At 38.8% G+C, this 25,680-nt stretch overlaps 1 protein-coding gene across 2 annotated transcripts in view; it reads right to left on the bottom strand.

Moving 5' to 3' along the window:
• lars2 (leucyl-tRNA synthetase 2, mitochondrial) overlaps positions 1 to 25,680 on the bottom strand; it is a 135,428-nt gene that overhangs the window by 26,029 nt on the left and 83,719 nt on the right. For both annotated transcript variants that reach the window (XM_056263113.1, XM_056263112.1), the window contains exons 13-15: positions 13,502 to 13,600; positions 11,170 to 11,307; positions 3,788 to 3,891 (exon numbers count right to left, since the gene is read on the bottom strand). In XM_056263113.1, coding sequence (XP_056119088.1) covers positions 3,788 to 3,891; positions 11,170 to 11,307; positions 13,502 to 13,600 — 341 coding nt within the window. The remainder of the gene's footprint in view (positions 1 to 3,787; positions 3,892 to 11,169; positions 11,308 to 13,501; positions 13,601 to 25,680) is intronic.

Here is a 25,680-nt window from a genome sequence, read left to right as displayed (position 1 = left end):
TGCTGTTTTTCAGGATGCTTCAAGGTTTGAGTCTTTACCAATAAGGCAATTCCTTCTTTTAACGGAAGAAAGGCTTCCATTCCCATTTCCCATAGTTAGTATATGCGAAACTATATATGATCCGTGCTGTCAAAATGAGCAAATTTTCAAAAATTTGTTTATTTTCACATTCTCTATTACAAAAACCTTCACAATAATGTATGATTTGTTTGAATCAGTCAAAAAAATGAGACAGCAAAGTCCATTTTGAGAAAAATCGAGTTAAAGTTTTCTGAAGGTTCCCAAAAAAACAAATCACCTAGCAACTGTACAGTACCTTAAAATCCCTGGTGATTCCACCAAATCTGGCACACACAAGGTCAAAACCAAATATCTATCAGAAAAATACATATTCAACTGTTTTTCCATGATACCACAATTGTTTGATTCATATTAAAGAAACAGACAGCCTATATATTAAGACCTACTGTACCGCCCGGATCTAATATAATGTTACACATCAGATGTTTTCCCAGTTAACTAAACATTCACTTATGACATAACCGATCATGTTTGAGTGAATACTCGCCAAGACAGATATTTTGAAATACTGTAATTCTGTGTACAGTATGTGTGTATATTCTTTGTGCGCACGCATCTGATCTGTCAGTCAGCGCGAGTAAGAGTTTTACATTAACAAAGGAAAGGGACTCCTCTTAGAAAACTTACAAACAAAGATACTTTTAGATGTTTAATTGCTATTTGGAGCATTGGGATCGCTACACGAGGGCTTAATGCACTCATTTTTGTGAAAACAAGTTTCATTCAGACTCCTTTTGCCAGCACGGGTCACATATATTCTTCTTTATAATCAGATTCATATGCAGTTTCCTCCTAAACAGTTGCAGAATCCAATTAAGAGCCAAAAGAAACTCCAACAGTTTTCCAACAGCAGATTTCAAGAACCCAACACAAACACCAGCATTGATGGCAATACTTCATTTATATCCTCTCTCTCTCTCTCTCTCTCTCTCTCTCTCTCTCTCTCTCTCTCTCTCTCTCTCTCTCTCTCTCTCTCTCTCTCTCTCTCTCTCTCTCTCTTCTCTCTCTCTCTCTCTCTCTCTCAATTCAACTTCAGAAGAATGATGGGATCAGGGTTTCAAATCTGGGCAGAAAAGTGTCTCTTATACTGGTATATTTGGGACAGAAGAGCAGAAAGTGTTCCTCATCCTCTATGTGTGTGTTGTAGATCAGTGTCTACAGATCCTCTGCTCTCTCTCTGTCCATGTCTGTCTATGTCTTCCTCTCTCTATCTAGATCAGGGGTTCTCAAACATTTTGGAGCCAGGGACCCCTTACAGGGGAAAAACATTTCCAAGGACCCCCTCATATTTATAACAGTGACTGAGCCTAAAGTTAATGTGGGAGTGGTTAATGAAATATTTTGACACAAATAGTCTCCACCCAGGGTCATATGCAGGAATTTCTAAATAGCATACTGAGGTCCCAAAAGTGAACTTGCTAGGGGGGTTCGGGGGCATGCCCCCCCGAGGAATTTTAGATTTTCTTGATCTACACGTGCATTTTAAGGTGTTTTTAAGGCCAAAAATTGTACTTTTTTCTTGATATACCCAGAAAGAATGGAAGTGCAATGTGACAACATGTCCCATAGGTGGGGCACATTGTAACATGACCATATGACAGATTAAAATGTTATCTGATCTAATCAAACAAATATACAAGACAAACAAAAATATTTTCTCAATAAAATACAATTATTAACTTTTTCATATAAAATAATGGCATTTTAAAACAATTAAAAATAAACTAATTTTTGAGTTTGACAACGAACACACAGCTATACAACATAGTTCAAAACATATTCATTGTAACGCAGTGTGACAACATGACCCACTTGCACAACTGGGATTTACGTTGTGCCCCGCTATCCCCTATATTTCCTTTCCCGGTTGATACTTTGCAAACTGATTGTTTCTGTCGTTTGTTTAAAACTTCTATCTAAAACAGCTGTTTAGTTTAGCGATTTACATCTCATCTCGCACTTTATGACCGAATAACTGAAGCGTCATGCGGAAATTCGCGCTCGGCTTGCAGCTTCTGTGAACATAAACCCGCCTACTTTGATTTAATCTCCGACTCAAACATTGACATTGACGAGCGCTGTTAGTCTGCTGAAACCGCTCAGATGAGAAGGTCAGTTATCATCGCAATGTTTAATATCCTTGCAGCACCAAAGTAGAGTTAATATTAGGCAATTATTTCACAACTTTCATTATACACATAGAAAAATTACAGAGGCCCGGACCTCAGGGACCTCAATTGTGGGTATACGACCCTGTCCCTATGCACAAATTTATAATTTACTGTATTCTCCAGAAAATAAGTTGGACCTGAGTGTGTAATACTTTGTTGCGTTCTTGAGGCGTAGTAGGCCTACTTCCCCTCACTCCACAGCAAATCCTTAAATTAATGGTATTCAGAACAAAACAAGAATGAAAAATAATACTATTAATAGATAATAATACAAATAATAATAGTATACAGACAACATTTATTTAAAACATCAAGTCTAAACGAATTAAGTTGAATCGAAACTGAAACTGCAGACGTTGGGCTCGTGCATCTCTCATTCGGTCCAAAGTTTCCATATTTGCGATGTAGCCTAACATTTGGAAGCTTAACTATTTATGTAAAGAAAGCTTCATGCTTCAGTCCCAATATAGGCCTACACGTATCAGCATCTTCACATTTGGAGAAATGAGATTGGAACAACAGCAAGTCGACAGTATATGATTGACCGTCTCTGCCTTCATAGTGTACAACAGACAAATTAAATTAAGCAGAACTTTTTATAAGTTCGGTGAGTATTTTATTTTGATAATGAACAGGTTTTGATGTCAAATTAGCAGTGCTAGAACTGACATATTGTGCGCGCACATGAGACGCCGGCGCGAACACTTGGATTTTTCCTCAGCAGTGGTGTGGTCATACAGATAAGAGTACATCATTCAAAACGGCAAAGTGTCTATTTTTTATTTGTGTATATTGTCATTTTATTAAAAATGACTACAAAATGTCATGCCTTTTAAAAATAAAGAACACAACAGGATGCGCGTTCTGCCGTCTCTGTCTCCTTTCTGGCGCACGTGCCCAAAAATCGACCAAAATACAGCGAATACTTGACGCACAGACATAAGAAATATAGATAGAATATCTATCTATATAAACCTTTAAGAGCCTACTTTTTTATTATTTGACATTAAATGCATTATATAAGTCACTTTGGAATAAATAGCAAGTTTTTAGATGCTAAAGAAAAGATGACTTATAGTCGGGAAAAACGGTAGGCTGTTATAAATTATTTCGCGGACCCCCTGGCTATAGTTCACGGACCACCAGGGGTCCGCGGACCCCACTTTGAGAACCACTGATCTAGATCATGGTCACTTAATCTGTATTTGGAGAGGATTTGTCTTTCTTTAAAATGTTTGATAAATAGATAACTGGCCAATTTAGTGGTTCTATTGAGGGTCGAGTAACATTGGAGTTTATTCTGGAGGTCAAAACTTGCTTTTAGTGATTGATCATGAGTGTCTTTTAGATGTGTGTGTGTTTCTTTAACAGTAGTTGTGGGGCTGCAGCTGTGGTCAGTGGGGAGTGTAGTCTGATGGACGAGTTGAAGAGCGAGTGTGTGTAGAGGATGAGGTTCTGCTGAGCTTTCATTGGCGAGGAGGGCTTTATATTGGACTGACTCTGGATCAGTCTGGATCTCTCACACACACACACACCTGTGAAATCAATGTCTTCTTTCTGCAGGTACTGGCCGGTCTCTGCCACGCTGAACGTCTGGCCCTTTATGAGACCCTGAACCAGCAGTTTTCTGAAGGGCTCCCTGAAAGAAGGAAGAGAATGGACATTCATTCATGGACACCCAATCTGACAGATGAACTAAACAATCACAGAGCTTGAGATTCTTGAGGAAAACATTCCAGGATGTTTCTCCATCTATGAATGGTGAATGATGATCAAACGTAGACCAAAATCCATGTTTGTGCAGCTTCAGAGGGCTTCATACGAGCCCAGCCGACCGAAAAGGGTCTTTAGTGGAGTCGAAGCACCTTAAATATGGATTTTGGACAGTCAAAAATGATCTACGTTGATCATTCGTAAAGATGGAGAAAAATCCGGGAATGTTTTCCTCAAAAATCTTACACGACATTTTCATTTTCGGGTAAAGCATTTCTTTACTCTGATCCTCAAGTCAAACCTGTATTCTGTTATTTGTAATTATTTAATCTGTCAAAGCATCAAAAAGGAAAGAAAACACCATAGAAGTATCATATTTAGAAACTATTCCATACAACATGTGAACTAGTCATCACAGAAACCTTCATTCAGAAGGGGTTAAAAAAAAAAAAAAAAAAAAAAAAAAAAATCAATAAAACTTGGACTACTTGAATGAGTTTTTATTGAAATTTTTAAAGCTTTTTTTTTTTTTTTTAGCTTAAAAGCTGGTGGTCACTATATGAACTGTCTACTTTTCATGTTCCACAAGAAAAAAATAACAGCTTACAAGATTATTCATTTATTGGTCAGTGAATGATCACAGAATTATCCTTTTTAGATGATATTTGATAACACTATAATACGATCTCATTTGTTGACATTAGTCAACTGCAATAGTTAAGATGAACTAAGAATGAACAATACTACAGCATTTATTAATATTAGATAGGTGGTCAATTTCTACATTTAATAATACGTTCTTAAGATCAAAAGTATCTGTTATCATTATTTAATGCCGTGTGAACTAACATGAACATTTTTATTAACTAACATTAAACATTGCTGTTTAATGTATTGCTCATTGTTAGTTTATGTTAGTTAATGCATTAATTCATGTTAATAAAGGAGACCTCGTTGTAAAATGTTTCCAACTATTCCCTTTAATAAATGTTCCTTTTTAATAAGGGTTAATAAACATTAACATTGTATTCTTACTATCATAGTATAGAAAAAAGATTTGCTTTCCTTAAAATCTAGTAATTTCTTCACCAAGAAACCACATCTCATTTAAATGTCATAACTAAGGGCAATTATGCCAAAGTAACTTTTCATAATTAAATGAAGGGTTTCAATTTACAATGTTTCATTAACTGCATTAACTAACAATGAAAAAAACTACTGAAGAATTTACAAATATTCATTTATTTTAACATTTCCTAATACATTATTTAAATAAACATCTGCTAATATTATCTAAATGGCCTGAGATGACATGAACTAACAATGAAAAGTTGTATTTATAGATTAATAAATACTGTAACAAATGTATTGCTCATTGCTAGTTAGTTTATTAATGCATTCACTAATGTTAACTAATAGGACCTTATTGTAAAGTGTTACCAAATCAAGTCACAATGCCTAAAATCAGTGGTCAAGTGAAATTTTTTAATGTTATTTGTTACATAATGTTTTTAAGTCAGTTACAGATTGGTCTAATTTGTATCCCAAAAGTATGTCTGATTTGACCTTGGCTAACTGCTAGTTCTCTGCGTGAAACAGAAGTTGTGATCGTCTTTTCTTCCCTACTGTGACGAATATCTGAGTCAAACGCTTCAAGAACAAATGTAGTACTTGGTTTTGTCCATGAGGAATTGATTTGGATGGTTGTGGTTTGCTATTGGCGGATCTCATGTGAGTGTAAAAACATCATTATATGTCATATTATGAAAGTTAAATTGAAAGTGTCTACCGTGCATTCATGATGTATTTGTAACAGAAGTGGCCAAAAATGATGCCTGGAGGTGATGTTTGTTTTTAATGAGCCTACAAGTTCGATTAAAGGAACATATTTCATTCAATATTTTAAATATGAGGGAAGAACAAAACACTAAACTTGGTTAAGGTATTTATCTGACTCAATTATTTGGCAAAAAAAAAAAAAAAAAGCCAAACTACAGCAACAGGTTTGATTTTACTGTGCAAAAAATGCATAGAAAAAAAAAAGGTAAAAACCTGACAGGAAAAATAATACATCATTGACTAATTAATATTTCATTGGTTCTCTTTTGTTTTTTGCATTTGTTCATTATTTCTTTGTATGACAGCCTGGCCAAAAGTTATCTCCACACAATTTAATTGCGTTATCATCACATCGCCGCTCTTCCATCGGGTCTAATGGTGTCGGAGAGTCGACATTCGTTTGCTCAGTCTGTCCGTCTACAGTTAAGATGGCCTCATGAATGCAAGATCAATATCGAATGAATCTTTTATTTTAAACGACTTTATATGTCACTCCTTAAGGCCCTTGCACACTGAGTCCGAAATTCGCGTCCGAAATCTTCGCACGTTAAAAAATAAATAGCTCTTGTAAAAAAAATAAGCCTCTTGTGGAGATTGCTCCCCGACTGTGCTTTTCTCCACGGCCTCTGGACAGGGAGTGGAACGGTTTAAAAACTGTTTTAAATGCACGACTGTGTCTATGGACACCTTTTATAGTTCTGAAGTCCAGTTATTGAAGGTTGATTTAAAGTCCCTGTGCTACAGACCCACTAAAAGGATTTTATTCATACATTTTCTGATTTTCTCTCTAATCTGGTGACTCAGGCTGAAAGACTATTGATCCGTGGGCACTTTAAAGGAATAGCTCACTTAAAAATGTGAATTTCTTTGTTTATCTAAATGTTGTTTTATCTAACAGTTGATGTACCCCATTGACTTCCATAGTAGGAAAAAAATACTATACTATAATAATACTAAGTCAATGGTGTCCATCAACTGTTTGGTTACAGACATATTTTTTATTTTTTTATGTCTTCGTTTGTGTTCAGCAGAAGAAAGATATTCATACAGGTTTGAAACAACTTTGGGTGAGTAAATGACCAAATTTTCATTTTTAACCCTCTGGGGTTGTTCGGCCCAAATGGACCCGAAGCATTTAAAATTTTTTTTTTTTTTAAATCATAGCTTTATCGGAATGGTCCAAAATTTGGTGACTTTGTTGGTACTTGGTATATGAACACCCAAAAAAATTGGGGACAGGATTTGAATAGTCTAAGTGGTTGTAAAAAAAATAGTCACACTCAGGACCTTCGGGACCCGCATAGGAAATGAATGGGAAATTGGCAAAAATGTGAAAATAAAGAGTTTTTTTGTGCGTACAATCTACAAATCAGCCACGATCCAGAAAAAGCACACAACAGTGAAGGGGTGAATCTATAAAACATCAAGAGTGCAAAACAGACACATCCACACACACACACACACACACACACAAACACACTTTCATACACATACACACTAATAAATTCAGATTACATATGGGTTTTGAATTTTTAAAATGCTCAGTGTGTCCACCAGATGGCATCCATCTCATTTAAAAAATTGCTTTCATGAGGCCTAGGCTTGACTCTAAAATGAAATGCAGCTTTATAAAAAAAATTAAATTAAAAAAATTCTATTATATTCAATGGGGAAAAAATGCGTCATAATTATTGCATTAATATTAATTATAAATCATTTTTATTTTTGAAATTATCTCAAAACACCAAAAAAGAAAAGAAAAAATATTATAAAAAACAAGTAAAAAAAAAATGTATGATTTTTTTTAAAAAATATGAATCCTGCCCTTTGGGTCCCGAACACCCCAAGTGTGACTGTTAAACGAACAACCCCAGAGGGTTAAGTGAAGTATTTCTTTAACTTTCATCTTTGCTGCCCTTCGAAGCCGTTGGTCAAAGAATATGTTCTCTGAACATTGTACAATCTGTATGTGGTCCAACTCACAATCTGGGTCACACACTGGTTTTTCGATCTCAAATCTGGAGGTTATTAATGCATGCGTGTCTGACCATTATCCAGTTTTGTTTGAATCGGAGTGCTTTTCCCCGTCATCTACTTGCTCTCCGCCTTCATCTCTCTCTCTCTCTCTCTCTCTCTCTCTCTCTCTCTCTCTCTCTCTCTCTCTCTCTCTCTCTCTCTCTCTCTCTCTCTCTCTCTCTCTCTCTCTCTCTCTCTCTCTCTCTCTCTCTCTCTCTCTCTCTCTCTCTCTCTCTCTCTCTCTCTCTCTCTCTCTCTCTCTCAAACTGCAAATTTGTTGAATGCTTAGTTGAGGAATTTTACAAAGCATCCTCTATATCTCTGGACGCTGTTGCTGAGCTTAAGCCTAAAAAGATGAAGGTCGCTGGCCAGCCGTGGTTAAATGATGTCGCCCGTGCTCGAAAAGCAGAGCGAAATTGGAAAAAAAAGATCAGATTCGGGTCTCATTTGACATTTTAAAATCGAGCCTGTCCAACTATCAAACGGCAGTAAGGAAAGCAGAATCTAATTTCTTTTCTCAATTAATTACTGGCAACGCGAAGAGACCAGACGTCCTGTTAGATACGACTGATTCTCTTCTAAACCCGACTATGAATATTTTATCTGAGGCCTCTTTAGACCTTTGTGGAGATTTTTTAAAAACATTTCACTCAAAAAATCAGTGATATTGGAAGCTCCATTGTGTCCTCTAAATCATGTCCTGTGCGACTGCCTTCCCCTATGAGTTGTCGGTCTAACATTCTTCAATTCAGTTAGCTGATATAATATCTACTATGAAGTGTTCTGGTTCTAAGTTAGATATATTATTCCGGCTCGTTAACAGCTAAAGTAAACAACTCTTTAGCCAAAGGTGTTGTTCCAGCTTGTTTTAAACATGCAACCTCCATTGAAAAGACCTCAACTTGATCCGGAAATGTGCAGTAACTATCGACCAATCTCTAAACTTCTTTTGGAGAAAGTAGTATTTTCAGTTTCAGTCTTATTTGGATTCTTTTAATATTTTGAACATGTTTCAATCTGGTTAGATCATTACATAGAACTGATTCAGATCAGTTGAGGGTTACACATGACATGTTTCTTGCTCTGGATTCAGGCTCTTGTGTTGGGCTGGTTTTGTTGGACCTGAGTGCTGCATTTGATACCATAACACTCATCTTGAACAGCTAGAATGTATGGTAGGTGTCAAAAGCACTGTATTACAATGGTTTGCTTCTTAAATTAAGACATTTTCTGTAAATTTAGGAAATTGTGTGGTGTGCCCCAGGGATCCATTTTGGGACCTTTGAGGTTTTCCCTTTATATGCTTCACTTGGCCCACATTTTTCAGAAATACAGCATTATATGAAACTGTTATGCAGACGATTCTCAGTTTTACCTTTCAGTAAGGCTTGACACCACTGTTTCATTCGATGTGTAATTGAAATGCGTAAATGATATAAAGAGGTGGATGAGGATGACAAATCATTTTCTGCAGCTAATTGAGGATAAAACAGAGGTTTTAATACTAGTTTGTGCTGTAAACTCCTCCCCCGCTCTGGAAGCCCAGTTAGGTCCTGTTTTCAACCAGTGTACGCAAACAAACCAAAAACCTTGGAGTGATCTTTGACTCTTGACTATTTTTTGACAAATAAATTAGTGCTGTTATTAGAGGAAGTGTTTTCCATTTAAGATCTATTGCAAAGTTGAAGAATCTTCGGTAACACTTAACTTGAAGGGGTGTGCATAAGACACCTTCATAATCATGACATGACACATGTCATGAATATGAAGGAGGTTTTATGCATGTTTATGACAACTGTCATTAAGTGTCATTCGCTCAATTATGACAGTTTTAATGCAAATATGACATTTTTTGAGATGTCTTTATGACAACTTGACATTACTAAGACAACACAACCTGTCATAAACATGACAGCAGATTAATCGTCAAACTTAAGAAACCACTTATCTTTATGGGTTAACATTACATTAAACTGTGGTTGGTTTTGACATTGGCTGTCATGAGGCCATTATAACATTTTAATGACAAATTCAATTTGTTCCACTGTAGTTGAGGTCAAGAAAAATATTCATGACACGGTTATAACGGCCTTATGACAGCCAATGTCAAAACCAACCACAGTTTAATGTAATGTGAACCCATAAAGCTAAGTGCTTTCTCACGTTTGATAATTAATCTGCTATGTCATGATTATGACATATTTATGACAATTTATGATGTGTTGGTTTATGTCAAGGTGTCATAACAAAGACATCTCAAACAATGTCATATTTGCATTAAAAATGTCATAATTGAGCGAATGACACTTAATGACAGTTGTCATAAACATGCATAAACCCTCCTTCATATTCATGTGTCATGTCATGATTATGAAGGTGTCATGTCAGTCTTATGCACACCCCTTCAAGTAAAGTGTTAAGTTGTGATTCATGCACTTGTAACATCACGATTAGTTTATTGGGTAACACTAAGGTTCACAAAACACTTTACAATAAGGTTTATTAGTTAACATTAGTTGATGTATTTACTAACATGAACTAACAATGAGCAATACATGTGTTACAGTATCTAATAATCTTTGTTAATGTTAGTTAATAAAAATACAGCTGTTCATTGTTTGTTCATGTTAGTTCACAGTGCATTAACTAATGTTAACACATACAACCTTTGATTTTAAAAACGCATTAATAAATGTTGAAATTAATATTAACTAAGATTAATAAATGCTGAAAAAGGATTGTTCATTCTTAGTTCATGTTAACTAAGGTAGTTAGCTAATGAACCTTAGTGTAAAGTGTTACCGATTATCGTAACTCTCTTTATTCTGGTCTCCCTCAATCTTCATTATCACGATTGCAAGTTGTTCAAAATGCGGCCGTGAGACTTTTGACTGGCTCTTAAAAGAGGGACCAATGGCTTCCCTGTTTAAATCCTTATGTTTGTATATAAGGCGTTGTCTGGCCGTGCAACAATGTATATTAGTGATCTTCTTGTGCAATACTGTCCTGTTAGGGCACTTAAATCATCTTATCACTTGCTCTTAACTGTGAAACGGTGTAGCTACAAATCAAAGTGTGCTTTTAAATCCACTCTTAAATCAAATTTTTATTCTTTGGCTTTTGAAAACCTGTAATTGTTGTTTTTATTGTGTAGACCTGCTTAGTACTTTGGATCAATCTATATCGTGTTTAAATGTGCTCTATAAATAAATGTTATCACAAATAAAACAATCGACTCCAAGCACAACTACACAATATGCTTACAAAATTTTTAACATTCATATTTGAATAAAGGGTGAAGATGTCAATATTCCAAGACTGGCCATGACTGTGTGTGTGTGTGTTGCACCTGTGTGAAACCATGCCCTGGTCTCTGCAGAAGTGGCTGAGGAAGCGTGCGTAGTACAGGTGCATGACGGCGTGCTCCTTCCCTCCGATGTACACATCCACAGGCATCCAGTGATCCGCTCGGGAACGCTCGAAAGGCCTGCGAGACGAGAGGAACACCTCAACACTGAGCGGCCACTAGGAGTCACTGACACACAGACACACACACACCAGCCGGAGCGAACGCTCACTGAAACACTGCTTTACACAGACATCACATTCACGACACTCCAATAACACATTCAACAGGAGAGAATGCGAGTTAAAACACAACAATAAGCACACTTAAATAAACTGTGATAAACAAACACGTCACACTGTATTAGCAGCTCTGAACTAACCGTACATTTAACACAACAGATACACACACAGTACAGGACGATAAAGGGCTCTGGAAGGAATTCACATGCATTTACTTTCATTCGAAATGAGTTACAGTGACTGTGACAATGCAAGTTGTATTACTAACAGAAGGACTAATAAACAACAGTGATTCCACTGACTAAAAAACAGCTTTTACAGGTTATCTGAAAGAAAATCACATAATTAAATAGGCCACTCTTAAACATGAAAATATTTTAATTAGGGATGTCAATTGGCTTATGTATATTTAATCATGATTAATCCAAAAAAATGTCATAGGTAAACGCATTCGGTCCTAAATAAAGGAAAGAACAGTGAATAAAAGGCTATTGTTTCATTTATAAATTGTGTAGATTACACTCAATAGAGAAAAAAAGTCTAAAAGTGCATCAAAAAACACTGGAAATGCAAATCTCTGTAATACACTAATTAAATATCATACAGATATAATAATTTTAAAAAATACATGTAATTGATATCATTAATTATTACAGAAGTGCATACTGGGTTTAGATTTTTGTAATTATATTTAATATGATGAATTATACATTTTTTAGTAAAATAATTAGTGTAGAAACCGTGTCGCATTCGTGAGTCAAAAGACTGAAGCCTTTATGCGTCTAAATGTAATGCGATAAAACACTTTTCACAATTAGTTCATCTTGATGGCTGTAATATAATAAGAACTTAAGTTTACAAAAAGTGTTCCACATATAATACTTATTTCATATGCAAAGCTGTTACCCAATCAAAACAGTGGGCTTTAAAAAAAATAGTGGTAATATTCACATTAGTTAACATGAACTAACAATGAACAAAACTTGTACAGCATTAGTTGACTAACATGTACAAAGGTTAATAAATGCTGTAAAAAAAAAATTGCTGTTCATTGTTAGTTCCCGTTAGTTAATGTATTAATAATCTTAAAGAGGAGATGTGTGTGATGTTGCTGTTTGAGCATGAGGAAGCTCTGCAAACACACACAGTTCTTCTCTATATCAGTGTCAGTGTTTCTGAACTCCTGAAACGCCTCTACTGTAGTCTCGAGTTTCTTCCGGGAACGAACACGTCACAATATTCCTCATTTAAATAATTAATACGCAGAATAAAGGGGCGGGGCCTGGTTGAGTTAGTTAGTAGTGTGTTAAACTGGCAGTTATGGAAAGGGGCGGGACATTTCCCAAACACACTCGAAGCGCTCGACCAATCACAACACACTGATCCAGCCGACCAATCAGAGCACAGTGTGCTTTCAGAAGGCGGGGCTTCATAGAGAGGACATTAAACAATGAATATACAAACAAGGAAATAATGTGTTTTGAACATTCAAGCATGAAAACACATTCTAGTAAAGCCCAAAAACAACATCAAGACTTGGTAAAATGGCAAAAAAAAAAACTTTATTTTCATTTATCAGAAGTCTATGAGGTAACACTTTGCAATAAGGTTTATTAGTTAACATTAGTTAATGCATTAACGAACATGAACTAACAATGAGCAATACATTTGTTACAGTATTTATTAATCTGTGTTAATGTTAGTTACTAAAAATACAGCTGTTCATTGTTTGTTCATGTTAACAAATACAACATTTGATTTTAATAACACACTAGTAAATGTTAAAATTAAAAATAACTAACATTAATAAATGCTGAAGAAATATTGTTCATGTTAACTAAGGTAGTTAACTAATAATGAACTGTAAAGTGCTACCGTTTATGATGCACTAATCCTACCTATGAAGTCTTCAGAACAGAGTGTGTGTGTGTGCTGGTGCCGTTTCATTATGTGTTTATGAAGATGCATTTTAAAATCCTCGTCGTTGACCTGAACTAGCAGAGACAGATGGTCTTCCATTCTGAGTTTTGCTGTTTCAGCGTCTCTCTGCACAAACACCTGGCGGGACACAGAGCATCTGATGCGGTGCTTACCTCAGCGTGTTGTGAGGGTCTGTGTATCTGAAATAGTACCAGGAAGAATCCACAAAGGTGTCCATGGTGTCGGTTTCTCTCTCCGCCGGCCCTTTACACCTGACATCAGCAGAAGGAATATTATTAGAAGTGCTGGGCTAGAAACAGTTCGTTCTCAAGAAACAATACCATTTGTTCCTCCATGACCTGTGTAATTAACACAATCCTGAACTTGGACATAGTTTTACATTTATTTAAAGATGATGTGCATGCTTTTTAAAGTTAAATACTTCCGCATTTGCTAACATAGGGCCAGATTTACCAAATTAGCGTGAGAGCACAATCCCATGAAAGCACAGATGGGAGCGGAAAGTTCAGCAAGTGATTTACAGACGACGAGCAAATTAAGGATCACAGACTCAGCCGGATCATTTCCATAATGACCAACACAATCCACCAAGAGCAGCGCACTAGCGTATGGTTTAAGAAATGGGCGGTAAATAATGGTGCAAATACCAGTAAAGTGACGAGCGCAAACCTTAGTAAATCACCTTAATTTATGAATTTCATTATATGATTTATGAGCATGATTCATTTCAATTCTCTCATCACATCAATCTTGCGTCTGAAAGGGAAACTCCTACAAATGTCCACGACTTTCCAGCGCTCATTTTTCACTGCGTGTCTTTAGTAAATCCTGACAGTCGTTTTTTAACACCAAAAGAGGGTTTGCGCTGGAGCTGTTAGTAAATCTGGCCCTCAAAATAAAGAGAAACACAAGTCATTTATAGGTCATTTATATAAAAACTGGCTGTAAGAAAACGTTGCTCTGATTGTTTGAGCATCTCGCTCAGCCCGACACAGCAGCAAACTCAATACATTTCACCCGAGTTAGAGAGGGAAATCATCAGTCTTGTTGAACACACGGTTCAAACAGATGTTCACACCAATATCATATGTTTACATGAAACATGTGATTTACTATAAAAAGACAGACTTAAACCAGGCGATACTTCAGTTTATTCAAATTATGACCTATTCTACACTACAGTTCAAAAGTTAGAGTTCCATAAGATTGAAAAAATAAATAAATAAATAAATACTTTTATTCATCAAGGATACATTAAATTGACCAAAAGTGACCGCACAGACATTTATAATGTTACAAAAGATTTCAGCTTAAAATAAATGATGTTCTTTTGAACTTTAAAATTTTTTATCATGGTTTCCAAAGAATTATTAAGCAGCACAACTGTTTTCAACATTGATAACAATCATAAATGTTTCCTGAGCATCAAATCCTCATATTAGAGTGATTTCTGAAGGATCATGAGACACTGAAGACTGGAGTAATGATGCTGGAGATTCAGCTTTGATCACAGGAATAAATTACATCTTAAAATATACACATATAGAAAACAGTCAGTTTAACTTTATAATAACATTTCACAATATTGACTGTTTTTACTGTATTTTTGATCAAATAAATGCAGCCTTGGTGAATATGAGACTTCAAAAACATTAAAAAAATCCTTCCAACCCCAAAGTATTGAATGGTAGTGTATATGATTTCCACACTTACAGCGACAGAAATGAAATACTGTAGGATCAGGGTAGGTCTCAGATTCACTAATGATAAATAATAAGCACTGAGGCTGTTACCATACACTCACCGGCCACTTTATTAGGTACCCCATGCTAGTAACGGGTTGGACCCCCTTTTGCCTTCAGAACTGCCTCAATTCTTCGTGGCATAGATTCAACAAGGTGCTGGAAGCATTCCTCAGGGAGTTTGGTCCATATTGACATGATGGCATCACACAGTTGCCGCAGATTTGTCGGCTGCACATCCATGATGCGAATCTCCCGTTCCACCACATCCCAAAGATGCTCTATTGGGTTGAGATCTGGTGACTGTGGAGGCCATTTTAGTACAGTGAACTCATTGTCATGTTCAAGAAACCAATTTGAAATGATTAGAGCTTTGTGACATGGTGGAAGTAGCCATCAGAGGATGGGTACATGGTGGCCATAAAGGGATGGACATGGTCAGAAACAATGCTCAGGTAGGCCGTGGCATTTAAACGATGCCCAATTGGCACTAAGGGGCCTAAAGTGTGCCAGGAAAACATCCCCCACACCATTACACCACCACCACCAGCCTGCACAGTGGTAACAAGGCATGATGGTTCCATGTTCTCATTCTGTTTACGCCAAATTCTGACTCTAACATCTGAATGTCTCAACAGAAATCGAGACTCATCAGACCAGGCAACATTTTTCCAGTCTTCAACTGTCCAATTTTGGTGAGCTCTTGCAAATTGTAGCCTCTTTTTCCTATTTGTAGTGGAGATGAGTGGTACCCGGTGGAGTCTTCTGCTGTTGTAGCCCATCCGCCTCAAGGTTGTGCGTGTTGTGGCTTCACAAATGCTTTGCTGCATACCTCGGTTGTAACGAGTGGTTATTTCAGTCACTGTTGCCCTTCTATCAGCTCGAACCAGTCTGGCCATTCTCCTCTGACCTCTGGCATCAACAAGGCATTTCCGCCCACAGAACTGCCGCTCACTGGATGTTTTTTCTTTTTCGGACCATTCTCTGTAAACCCTAGAGATGGTTGTGCGTGAAAATCCCAGTAGATTAGCAGTTTCTGAAATACTCAGACCAGCCCTTCTGGCACCAACAATCATGCCACGTTCAAAGTCACTCAAATCACCTTTCTTCCCCATACTGATGCTCGGTTTGAACTGCAGGAGATTGTCTTGACCATATCTACATGCCTAAATGCACTGAGTTGCCGCCATGTGATTGGCTGCTTAGAAATTAAGTGTTAACGAGCAGTTGGACAGGTGTACCTAATAAAGTGGCCGGTGAGTGTATATTAATAAGACAAGAATGAACAAGCTCCAGTTCTTCTCTATATCAGTGTCAGTGTTTCTGAACTCCTGAAACGCCTCTACTGTAGTCTCGAGTTTCTTCCGGAACGAACACGTCACAATATTCCTCATTATAATAATTTGCTATTAAAACTACAACTAGTCCTTTTCTATGACCAATTAACTCTACCTAAAATAAACTGAAATTGAAAATCAAAATACAAAATGAAATGATTTTTTGAGTGGTTTTTTGTTTGTTTCTCAGCTGGCACTGCCGAGCTCCCGAACACAGTCCCGTGTGTGTGTCTCCGTCTCGAACCCAAAGCACACACTCAGAAGAGTGTCACACTTACTCTAGCGGCTCTCGGCTAATCTTCAGCTTCAAACCAAACTAATTAATGACCAAACAAGAGCAGATTCCAGCCCTGCTAATGTCCATCCCTCCTTCCACTCCAGTCGGAGAGATCCGCCTCGTCTCCGATAATCAGAGGATCGTTCAGACAATCCTGCCTATTATAGCGCCGGCAACGGGAGCCGAGCGCCACACGGTTGCCTAGCAACAGGGCGAAGGTGTACAGGTTAATTCTTTGAAAGCCAGGTGCCATCTGAGAGACGCGCGTCCCACATATGAGCCGTAACGAGGAGTGTGTGTATCGCTGATCTACACTAGGAAATCAGGGCTTTATTGATTTATGCTTTTTTTGTTTTGGGTTTGTTTTTCCTACTCAAATGGTGAAAGTGTGTGTGTGTGTGGCTGGACTGAAAACAGACTGAACACAGAAGACATTAGATGCACACTGCAGGGTCTGAAACCTCGGCAGTGACAGCTGAAGACACATGAGTGAGGAAACCTTAAAGTTGGCATGAAATAAAATGTCAATGCACTGTATCTATTTTCTAAATGCAAGTTGTGGATAGTAAAATGCTCCTATTATGTTATTTTAAAGGTTCCTAAATGTGTTTTGGAGTCTCCTACAACGGGTTCACATGCATCCAAGGCCAAAAAAAACTTTCATTTTCTCATAATATACATTCACCTCATTTCACCCCAGTCTGTTGTGATTGGTCTACTCTGCTCTGATTGGTCAGATGGCCCAGTCTGTTGTGATTGGTCTACTCTGCTCTGATTGGTCAGATGGCCCAGTCTGTTGTGATTGGTCTACTCTGCTCTGATTGGTCAGATGGCCCAGTCTGTTGTGATTGGTCTACTCTGCTCTGATTGGTCAGATGGCCCAGTCTGTTGTGATTGGTCTACTCTGCTCTGATTGGTCAGATGGCCCAGTCTGTTGTGATTGGTCTACTCTGCTCTGATTGGTCAGATGGCCCAGTCTGCTGTGATTGGTCTACTCTGCTCTGATTGGTCAGATGGCCCAGTCTGTTTTGATTGGTCTACTCTGCTCTGATTGGTCAGATGACCCAGTCTGTTATGATTGGTCTACTCTCCTCTGATTGGTCAGATGGCCCAGTCTGCTGTGATTGGTCTACTCTGCTCTGATTGGTCAGATGGCCCAGTCTGTTTTGATTGGTCTACTCTGCTCTGATTGGTCAGATGGCCCAGTCTGCTGTGATTGGTCTACTCTGCTCTGATTGGTCAGATGGTCCAGTCTGTAGTGATTGGTCAACTCTGCTCTGATTGGTCAGATGGCCCAGTCTGTTGTGATTGGTCTACTCTGCTCTGATTGGTCAGATGGCCCAGTCTGTAGTGATTGGTCAACTCTGCTCTGATTGGTCAGATGGCCCAGTCTGTTGTGATTGGTCTACTCTGCTCTGATTGGTCAGATGGCCCAGTCTGCTGTGATTGGTCTACTCTGCTCTGATTGGTCAGATGACCCAGTCTGTTGTGATTGATCTACTCTGCTCTGATTGGTCAGATGGCCCAGTCTGCTGTGATTGGTCTACTCTGCTCTGATTGGTCAGATGGCCCAGTCTGTAGTGATTGGTCAACTCTGCTCTGATTGGTCAGATGGCCCAGTCTGTTGTGATTGATCTACTCTGCTCTGATTGGTCAGATGGCCCAGTCTGTTGTGATTGATCTACTCTGCTCTGATTGGTCAGATGGCCCAGTCTGTTGTGATTGGTCTACTCTGCTGTGATTGGTCAGATGGCCCAGTCTGTAGTGATTGGTCAACTCTGCTCTGATTGGTCAGATGGCCCAGTCTGCTGTGATTGGTCTACTCTGCTCTGATTGGTCAGATGGCTCAGTCTGTTGTGTTTGGTCTACTCTGCTCTGATTGGTCAGATGGCCCAGTCTGTTTTGATTGGTCTACTCTGCTCTGATTGGTCAGATGGCCCAGTCTGTTTTGATTGGTCTACTCTGCTCTGATTGGTCAGATGACCCAGTCTGTTGTGATTGGTCTACTCTGTTCTGATTGGTCAGATGGCTCAGTCTGTTGTGATTGGTCTACTCTGCTCTGATTGGTCAGATGACCCAGTCTGTTGTGATTGGTCTCCTCTGCTTTCACGGCATGTTGCAATTATCGCAATTAAGAGATGGCAACCCGTGACGTTCTACCGGGAGCTGTTCATGTCTTCAGACTCGGATTTATGCATTTCTATGTCAACAATATCAATGCTGAAATGAATCTGCAGCAGTCATGGGGTACAAGAGCTCTGTAAGCTGTTTACATTATAATTGTAATGTTATGTGCTTTGACCTTTGAGACATGAGGTAATTTAACGGCGTCTCTTGTGACGCTTATGGTGTGAGCGTTCATGTGTTTTGAAGGTGTGGCTTTGTAGACATGACTTTTTTTTTGTGTGACCCACAACAATCATTCAAACATTTAATCAGCACCAAAATCCGGCTGTGAGAGTTTACTCTGTTTTTTTTTTATCCTCAGATTTCAATTAAACTTCTAACATGAAGCCAGAGACAATATCACAGCTCAGGAAATGACTTCTGTTTTCCTCAAGGACGAGGCAGATAAGCACCATCTCGCTCTTTATCTTGTTTCCGTCTCTCTGCAGCCACTTCACTGAATGTAGGTGAACGTTTAAAGAACTGAGGTGATTTTCATCGAGGTCTCGACAGATAAGGAGATGATCCGGTCTCCTCGTCAGCAGTGCTCACAGACAAAAACTTAAACCGTCAGAATCAAATACTGTAATTAGTTACTATAAATATGTGCAGAATGGACACACACAGATTTCAGACAAATGTAATGAAATTTGAAAAGACTGGACTAATGCCAGTGAGAAGATCTTAGGATGTTTTAAAATCTAGCTAGTTTTCAACAAAGACAAATATATATATATATATATATATATATATATATACACATAGACTTAGTTTCCACTGTTATGCCAGTGATACTCCGTTATATATTTCAATCACGACCAGATGAAATCTCCTAAATTATTCAAGTTGGCAGAGTGTGAGAAATAAAATACTGGATGACCAATCATTTTCATCTATTAAATTCAAATAAGATAAAAGTAAAAGACCTGGGTGTTATATTTGACAGCAACTTGTCTTTTGAAAATCATATTTCATATGTTACAAAAAAAAAACAGTCTTCTTCCACCTCAGAAACATGGCTAAGCTACGTAACATACTATCAGTTTCTGATGCAGAAAAGTTAGTTCATGCATTCATGACCTCGAGACTAGATTACTGTAATGCTTTATTAGCTGGTTGTCCTGCATGCTTAATAAACAAGCTACAGTTAGTCCAAAATGCAGCCGCTAGAGTTCTTACTAGGTCAAGAAAATATGATCATATAACACCAATTTTTTTATCTCTACACGGGTTACCTATTAAGTTGCGAATCAATTACAAAGTATTACTACTGACCTATAAAGCTTTAAATGGTTTAGCTCCTGTGTATTTAACTGATATTCTATCGCCTTACAATCCATCACGCTCTTTAACACTAGAACCGCCACAGTGTATAATTAACCTTTAATCTGTTTTTCAAATTTACATAACAGATTTTCAATAAAATACCCACGTCTCCCAGTCACTGACTTTTACTATTGTGTTATTTACAATCCCGTTGTTAAAAAATAGTTTAGAAAAAAACAGATTAAAAAAGGGGCATTTATACCTAAAACCGCCAGAAGGGAAAATTGCACCTATGTAATGCCTTTATTTTTGCGCTGTGTTTAAAAAATGTGTAGGCTTAATGTAAACACTCACACAACGCACGTTAAAATAAAGAAGTTTTAAGCCTACTTGAGTTAAACAATGAACTATTTCACCCAATGTTATCGGAGTTGACACCACCTAGGGGTGGAAGCAGGAGATGCAAGGCCTCTGGGAATAAAGGACCGGTGACCTCACCTGGGGGGCGTGGCCAGAACCGGAAGTGACATCACCGCCAAATCTATCCTGTGAGCGTCAAGCCTTTTTTTTTCAGCAACCAAAGTGGACTATATATCTGCTACACTACTCATAAATGTTCAAACTTTGGATTAATTATTAATTTTTGTTTTACAATTTTTAGCGCTGCAATTTTTATCGTTTATTGTTCGCTACTATTTATTCAACTCTGCCCGTTTCCTGAAAACATTTTTTTTTTTCGATCTGTGCTGTAATGAATAAAACAATTTGTATGATTACCCCAAGTTTACATGGTGTTCTCTAATGCAAATTATAAATGATATAACTAAATCTAGGTGAATTTGTTGTATCATACAGTAAATCCCATGCAGTGCGGTGAATTATTATAGTTTTGAACATTCAATCATGAAAACCTGTTCTAGTAGAGCCCAAAAACAAAATCAAGACTTAGAAAAAGGGCAAGATATGGCCTATTTAACTAAATGAAAAGAACTAAACTAAGTCCTTCAAAGAGTTGCTTCTTTAAGCTTTTAAATAAATTAAAAAAATTGTTCTCTTACACACTGCAACTCCTGCCCTCATTTCTACAGCCGTTGCAATATTTCAACAGTGGCTGGGACACAGCGTGTGACGACTCTAACTATTGTTCCTTTTATTTCAAGCTGTTTATGAATGAATTTCAATCCCTCTTTGAATTTCTGAAGGTAACCTAGGCCACAGAGAAGAACAGAACATCCCTCACACAGAAGCTGGGTCCATAATTCATCAGGGCTCAGACCCTTGATTCTGCTACGTGTCCGCACCTGACAGCCAAAGTTAATAATGAGTACAAATAAAATAAATTCCCTCTATTAAACTTAAAATTAAACGATAATTTCTGTCATAAAACCAATGTAGCAGTTCACACCACAAGCGCTTAGGGTTGTTCATGGTAATGATGTTTCGCCGCTGTATCTCTAATAGTTACATTTTACAGTATATGGATCTGGCTGTTCAAAACAGGTTTGTGACAAGACTTTTTTTTTTTCTCATCTACATTTAGCATTAGCCCTATTAATCACCAGATCATTTCATAATTAACAATGTAAAAATTAGGACAATTATTTGTAGATGGCAAGGGAAGACAATTAAAACTTTGAAATTACTAGTTATCTTTATATTCTGCTCATGATGAGAGCAATTATTTTGATTATTATGTACGCTGTTTGTTTCCTTTTTGTAGATACTTATTCATTTATATAAAGATACAACAATTGCTAATTTCCACCTGTAGTCCCTGGGCAGGTGTGACAAAAAAAAAAAAAAAAGATTTTAAAATAGAAATTTCATAGGATCTGTTCTAAACAAACAGATTAGCAAAACAGAAACAGGGAGGCCATCAGCCCATTCACTCTCTATCTCACCCCTGTCTCACTCTCTATCTCACCCGTCTCACTCTCTATCTCACCCCCGTCTCACTCTCTATCTCACCCCTGTCTCACTCTCTATCTCACCCCTGTGTCACTCTCTATCTCACCCCTGTGTCACTCTCCGTCTCACCCGTCTCACTCTCTATCTCACCCCTGTGTCACTCTCCGTCTCACCCCTGTGTCACTCTCCGTCTCACCCTCTATCTCACCCCTGTCTCACTCTCTATCTCACCCCTGTGTCACTCTCCGTCTCACCCCTGTGTCACTCTCCGTCTCACCCGTCTCACTCTCTATCTCACCCCTGTCTCACTCTCTATCTCACCCCTGTCTCACTCTCTATCTCACCCCTGTGTCACTCTCCATCTCACCCCTGTGTCACTCTCCGTCTCACCCGTCTCACTCTCCGTCTCACCCGTCTCACTCTCTATCTCACCCCTGTCTCACTTTTGAGACGTCTCACCCCTGTCCCTCTCTCTATCTCACCTGTCTCACTCTCTGTCTCACCCCTGTGTCACTCTCCGTCTCACCCGTCTCACTCTCTATCTCACCCCTGTCTCACTCTCTATCTCACCCCTGTGTCACTCTCTATCTCACCCCTGTGTCACTCTCTATCTCACCCGTCTCACTCTCTGTCTTCCCGTCTCACTCTCTATCTCACCCCTGTCTCACTCTCCGTCTCACCCGTCTCACTCTCTATCTCACCCCTGTCTCACTCTCTATCTCACCCCTGTGTCACTCTCCATCTCACCCGTCTCACTCTCTATCTCACCCCTGTCTCACTCTCTATCTCACCCCTGTCTCACTCTCTATCTCACCCCTGTCTCACTCTCTATCTCACCCCTGTCTCACTCTCTATCTCACCCCTGTCTCACTTTTGAGACGTCTCACCCCTGTCCCTCTCTCTATCTCACCCGTCTCACTCTCTATCTCACCCCTGTGTCACTCTCCGTCTCACCCGTCTCACTCTCTATCTCACCCCTGTCTCACTCTCTATCTCACCCCTGTGTCACTCTCTATCTCACCCCTGTGTCACTCTCTATCTCACCCGTCTCACTCTCTGTCTTCCCGTCTCACTCTCTATCTCACCCCTGTGTCACTCTCTATCTCACCCGTCTCACTCTCTATCTCACCCCTGTCTCACTCTCTATCTCACCCCTGTGTCACTCTCCATCTCACCCCTGTCTCACTTTTGAGACGTCTCACCCCTGTCCCTCTCTCTATCTCACCTGTCTCACTCTCTGTCTCACCCCTGTGTCACTCTCTATCTCACCCCTGTCTCACTTTTGAGACGTCTCACCCCTGTCTTAAAGAAAAGAGTTCTTAAAGTGACAGCAGCCTAATAAACCTGCTGCAGTCGGTTTCATTAACATTAATCAAAGAACAAAAGAAAATCACTCACTGATCTTGACTGAATATCTTTTGTAACTTTAAGGATTAATCTATATTTTATTTATTAAAAAAGCTATGCAGTAGGGATGTCCTGAGCCGATCTCAAGGATTGGTATCGGGATCGTTTAAGCATTTGTTTAACTGATCGGTATCGGCTATCCTAAGCACGATCCTTTAGTTTACGTCAGCTGTCATGCAGGTTTCGTGCAGGTAGCCGTATGCACCTTCAAGTGGGTTTGCCAACCGCCAGTAAGAGGGAAAGAATAAGGTTTGTTCTAGCGCGCCACACACGCATGTTCCCACTTCCGTGTTTAGTATATTTTAGACAGACTTTTGAGAGGAATCACAGCCTTCTGATTGTCTGAGACGTCTTTGCCATAACATGTTGCCATGGGTTGTGTCTTGCTACGGCATTCTGACACCGCGAGCTTCATGCTTTCTAACCGTATCTCCACTTTTCTTTCTTTTTTGACCAATTATTCTGCTTATTGTACATATAAAATACAAGAATTTTATATCAGTAGTCCCATATTTATAGTGTTTACAATATTTACCATTGTAATAGATGTTTATATCTACTTATGTCATAGATTAGATAGATAGACAGACAGACAGACAGGTAACAGATACTCAATATTCAATGACTCAGATTGAATCAGGGGCACAAAAAACTTGATCAGGACATCCCTACTATTGTCACGATGTGGCTGTAATGAGCGCATGAAGACAAATGAGTACAAAATAAACAATCTTTTAATAAATTCAACAGGAATACTAGGGAAAACTCACGAGCTAGAATCAACAACCACATCCAACACTGATGATACAGGACAAATGAACTAGGGAAACTAGGGGCTTAAATACACACAGGGATAATTAATGCAAGTTATAAAAACGAAACCCAAAACGTTTTTCTTTTTTTTTGCTTTTTTTTTTTTGCTGGTATTTGTTTTAAACCCATAGTAAAATGACAGGCTTCTGATTTTTGTTCATTGAAATCAGAATAAATATGAAAGACAGAATAAATATTTGTGATATAGGCCTAAATGTTTGACTAATTGTTTTTACCTTACTGGAATCGAAACTGGGAATCGATACGCTGATTCAGAATCGCTAAAATTAAAATAATACCCAACCCCACCCTTGCTGTAGGGGGTTCGAGGGCATTACTGGTGCATAACTGGTGCATAACTGGTGCATTACTGGGGCATAACTGGGGCATAACTGGGGCATAACTGGGGCATTACTGGTGCATTACTGGGGCATAACTGGGGCATTACTGGGGCATAACTGGGGCATAACTGGGGCATAACTGGGGCATAACTGGGGCATAACTGGGGCATAACTGGTGCATTACTGGTGCATTACTGGGGCATAACTGGTGCATTACTGGGGCATAACTGGTGCATTACTGGGGCATAACTGGTGCATTACTGGTGCATAACTGGTGCATTACTGGTGCATAACTGGTGCATTACTGGTGCATAACTGGTGCATAACTGGTGCATTACTGGTGCATAACTGGTGCATTACTGGTGCATAACTGGGGCATAACTGGTGCATTACTGGTGCATAACTGGGGCATTACTGGGGCATAACTGGGGCATGACTGGTGCATTACTGGGGCATAACTGGTGCATTACTGGTGCATAACTGGTGCATTACTGGTGCATAACTGGGGCATAACTGGTGCATTACTGGTGCATAACTGGTGCATTACTGGTGCATAACTGGTGCATTACTGGTGCATTACTGGTGCATAACTGGGGCATAACTGGTGCATTACTGGTGCATAACTGGGGCATAACTGGTGCATTACTGGTGCATAACTGGTGCATTACTGGGGCATAACTGGGGCATAACTGGGGCATAACTGGGGCATAACTGGTGCATTACTGGGGCATAACTGGGGCATAACTGGTGCATTACTGGTGCATTACTGGTGCATAACTGGTGCATTACTGGTGCATAACTGGTGCATAACTGGTGCATTACTGGTGCATAACTGGTGCATTACTGGTGCATAACTGGGGCATAACTGGTGCATTACTGGGGCATAACTGGTGCATTACTGGTGCATAACTGGGGCATAACTGGTGCATAACTGGTGCCCGCCATGTTCCCAAATGCACGCTAAACTCTCAGCACACGCAGAGTTCACTGCATTCATTCACTGTGAGCTGAGCCGCTCTGAGCCGTGGTATCGTATCACCAGCTGATTGCATGAGCAAAGTGCAGACTTCCTCT

This window comes from Rhinichthys klamathensis, unplaced genomic scaffold (genome assembly GCF_029890125.1).
Source record: "Rhinichthys klamathensis goyatoka isolate OS25496 unplaced genomic scaffold, OSU_Roscu_1.1 h1tg000198l_1, whole genome shotgun sequence".
In the NCBI taxonomy this organism is placed as follows: domain Eukaryota; kingdom Metazoa; phylum Chordata; class Actinopteri; order Cypriniformes; family Leuciscidae; genus Rhinichthys; species Rhinichthys klamathensis.
This window is presented reverse-complemented; position numbering and strand designations above follow the sequence as displayed.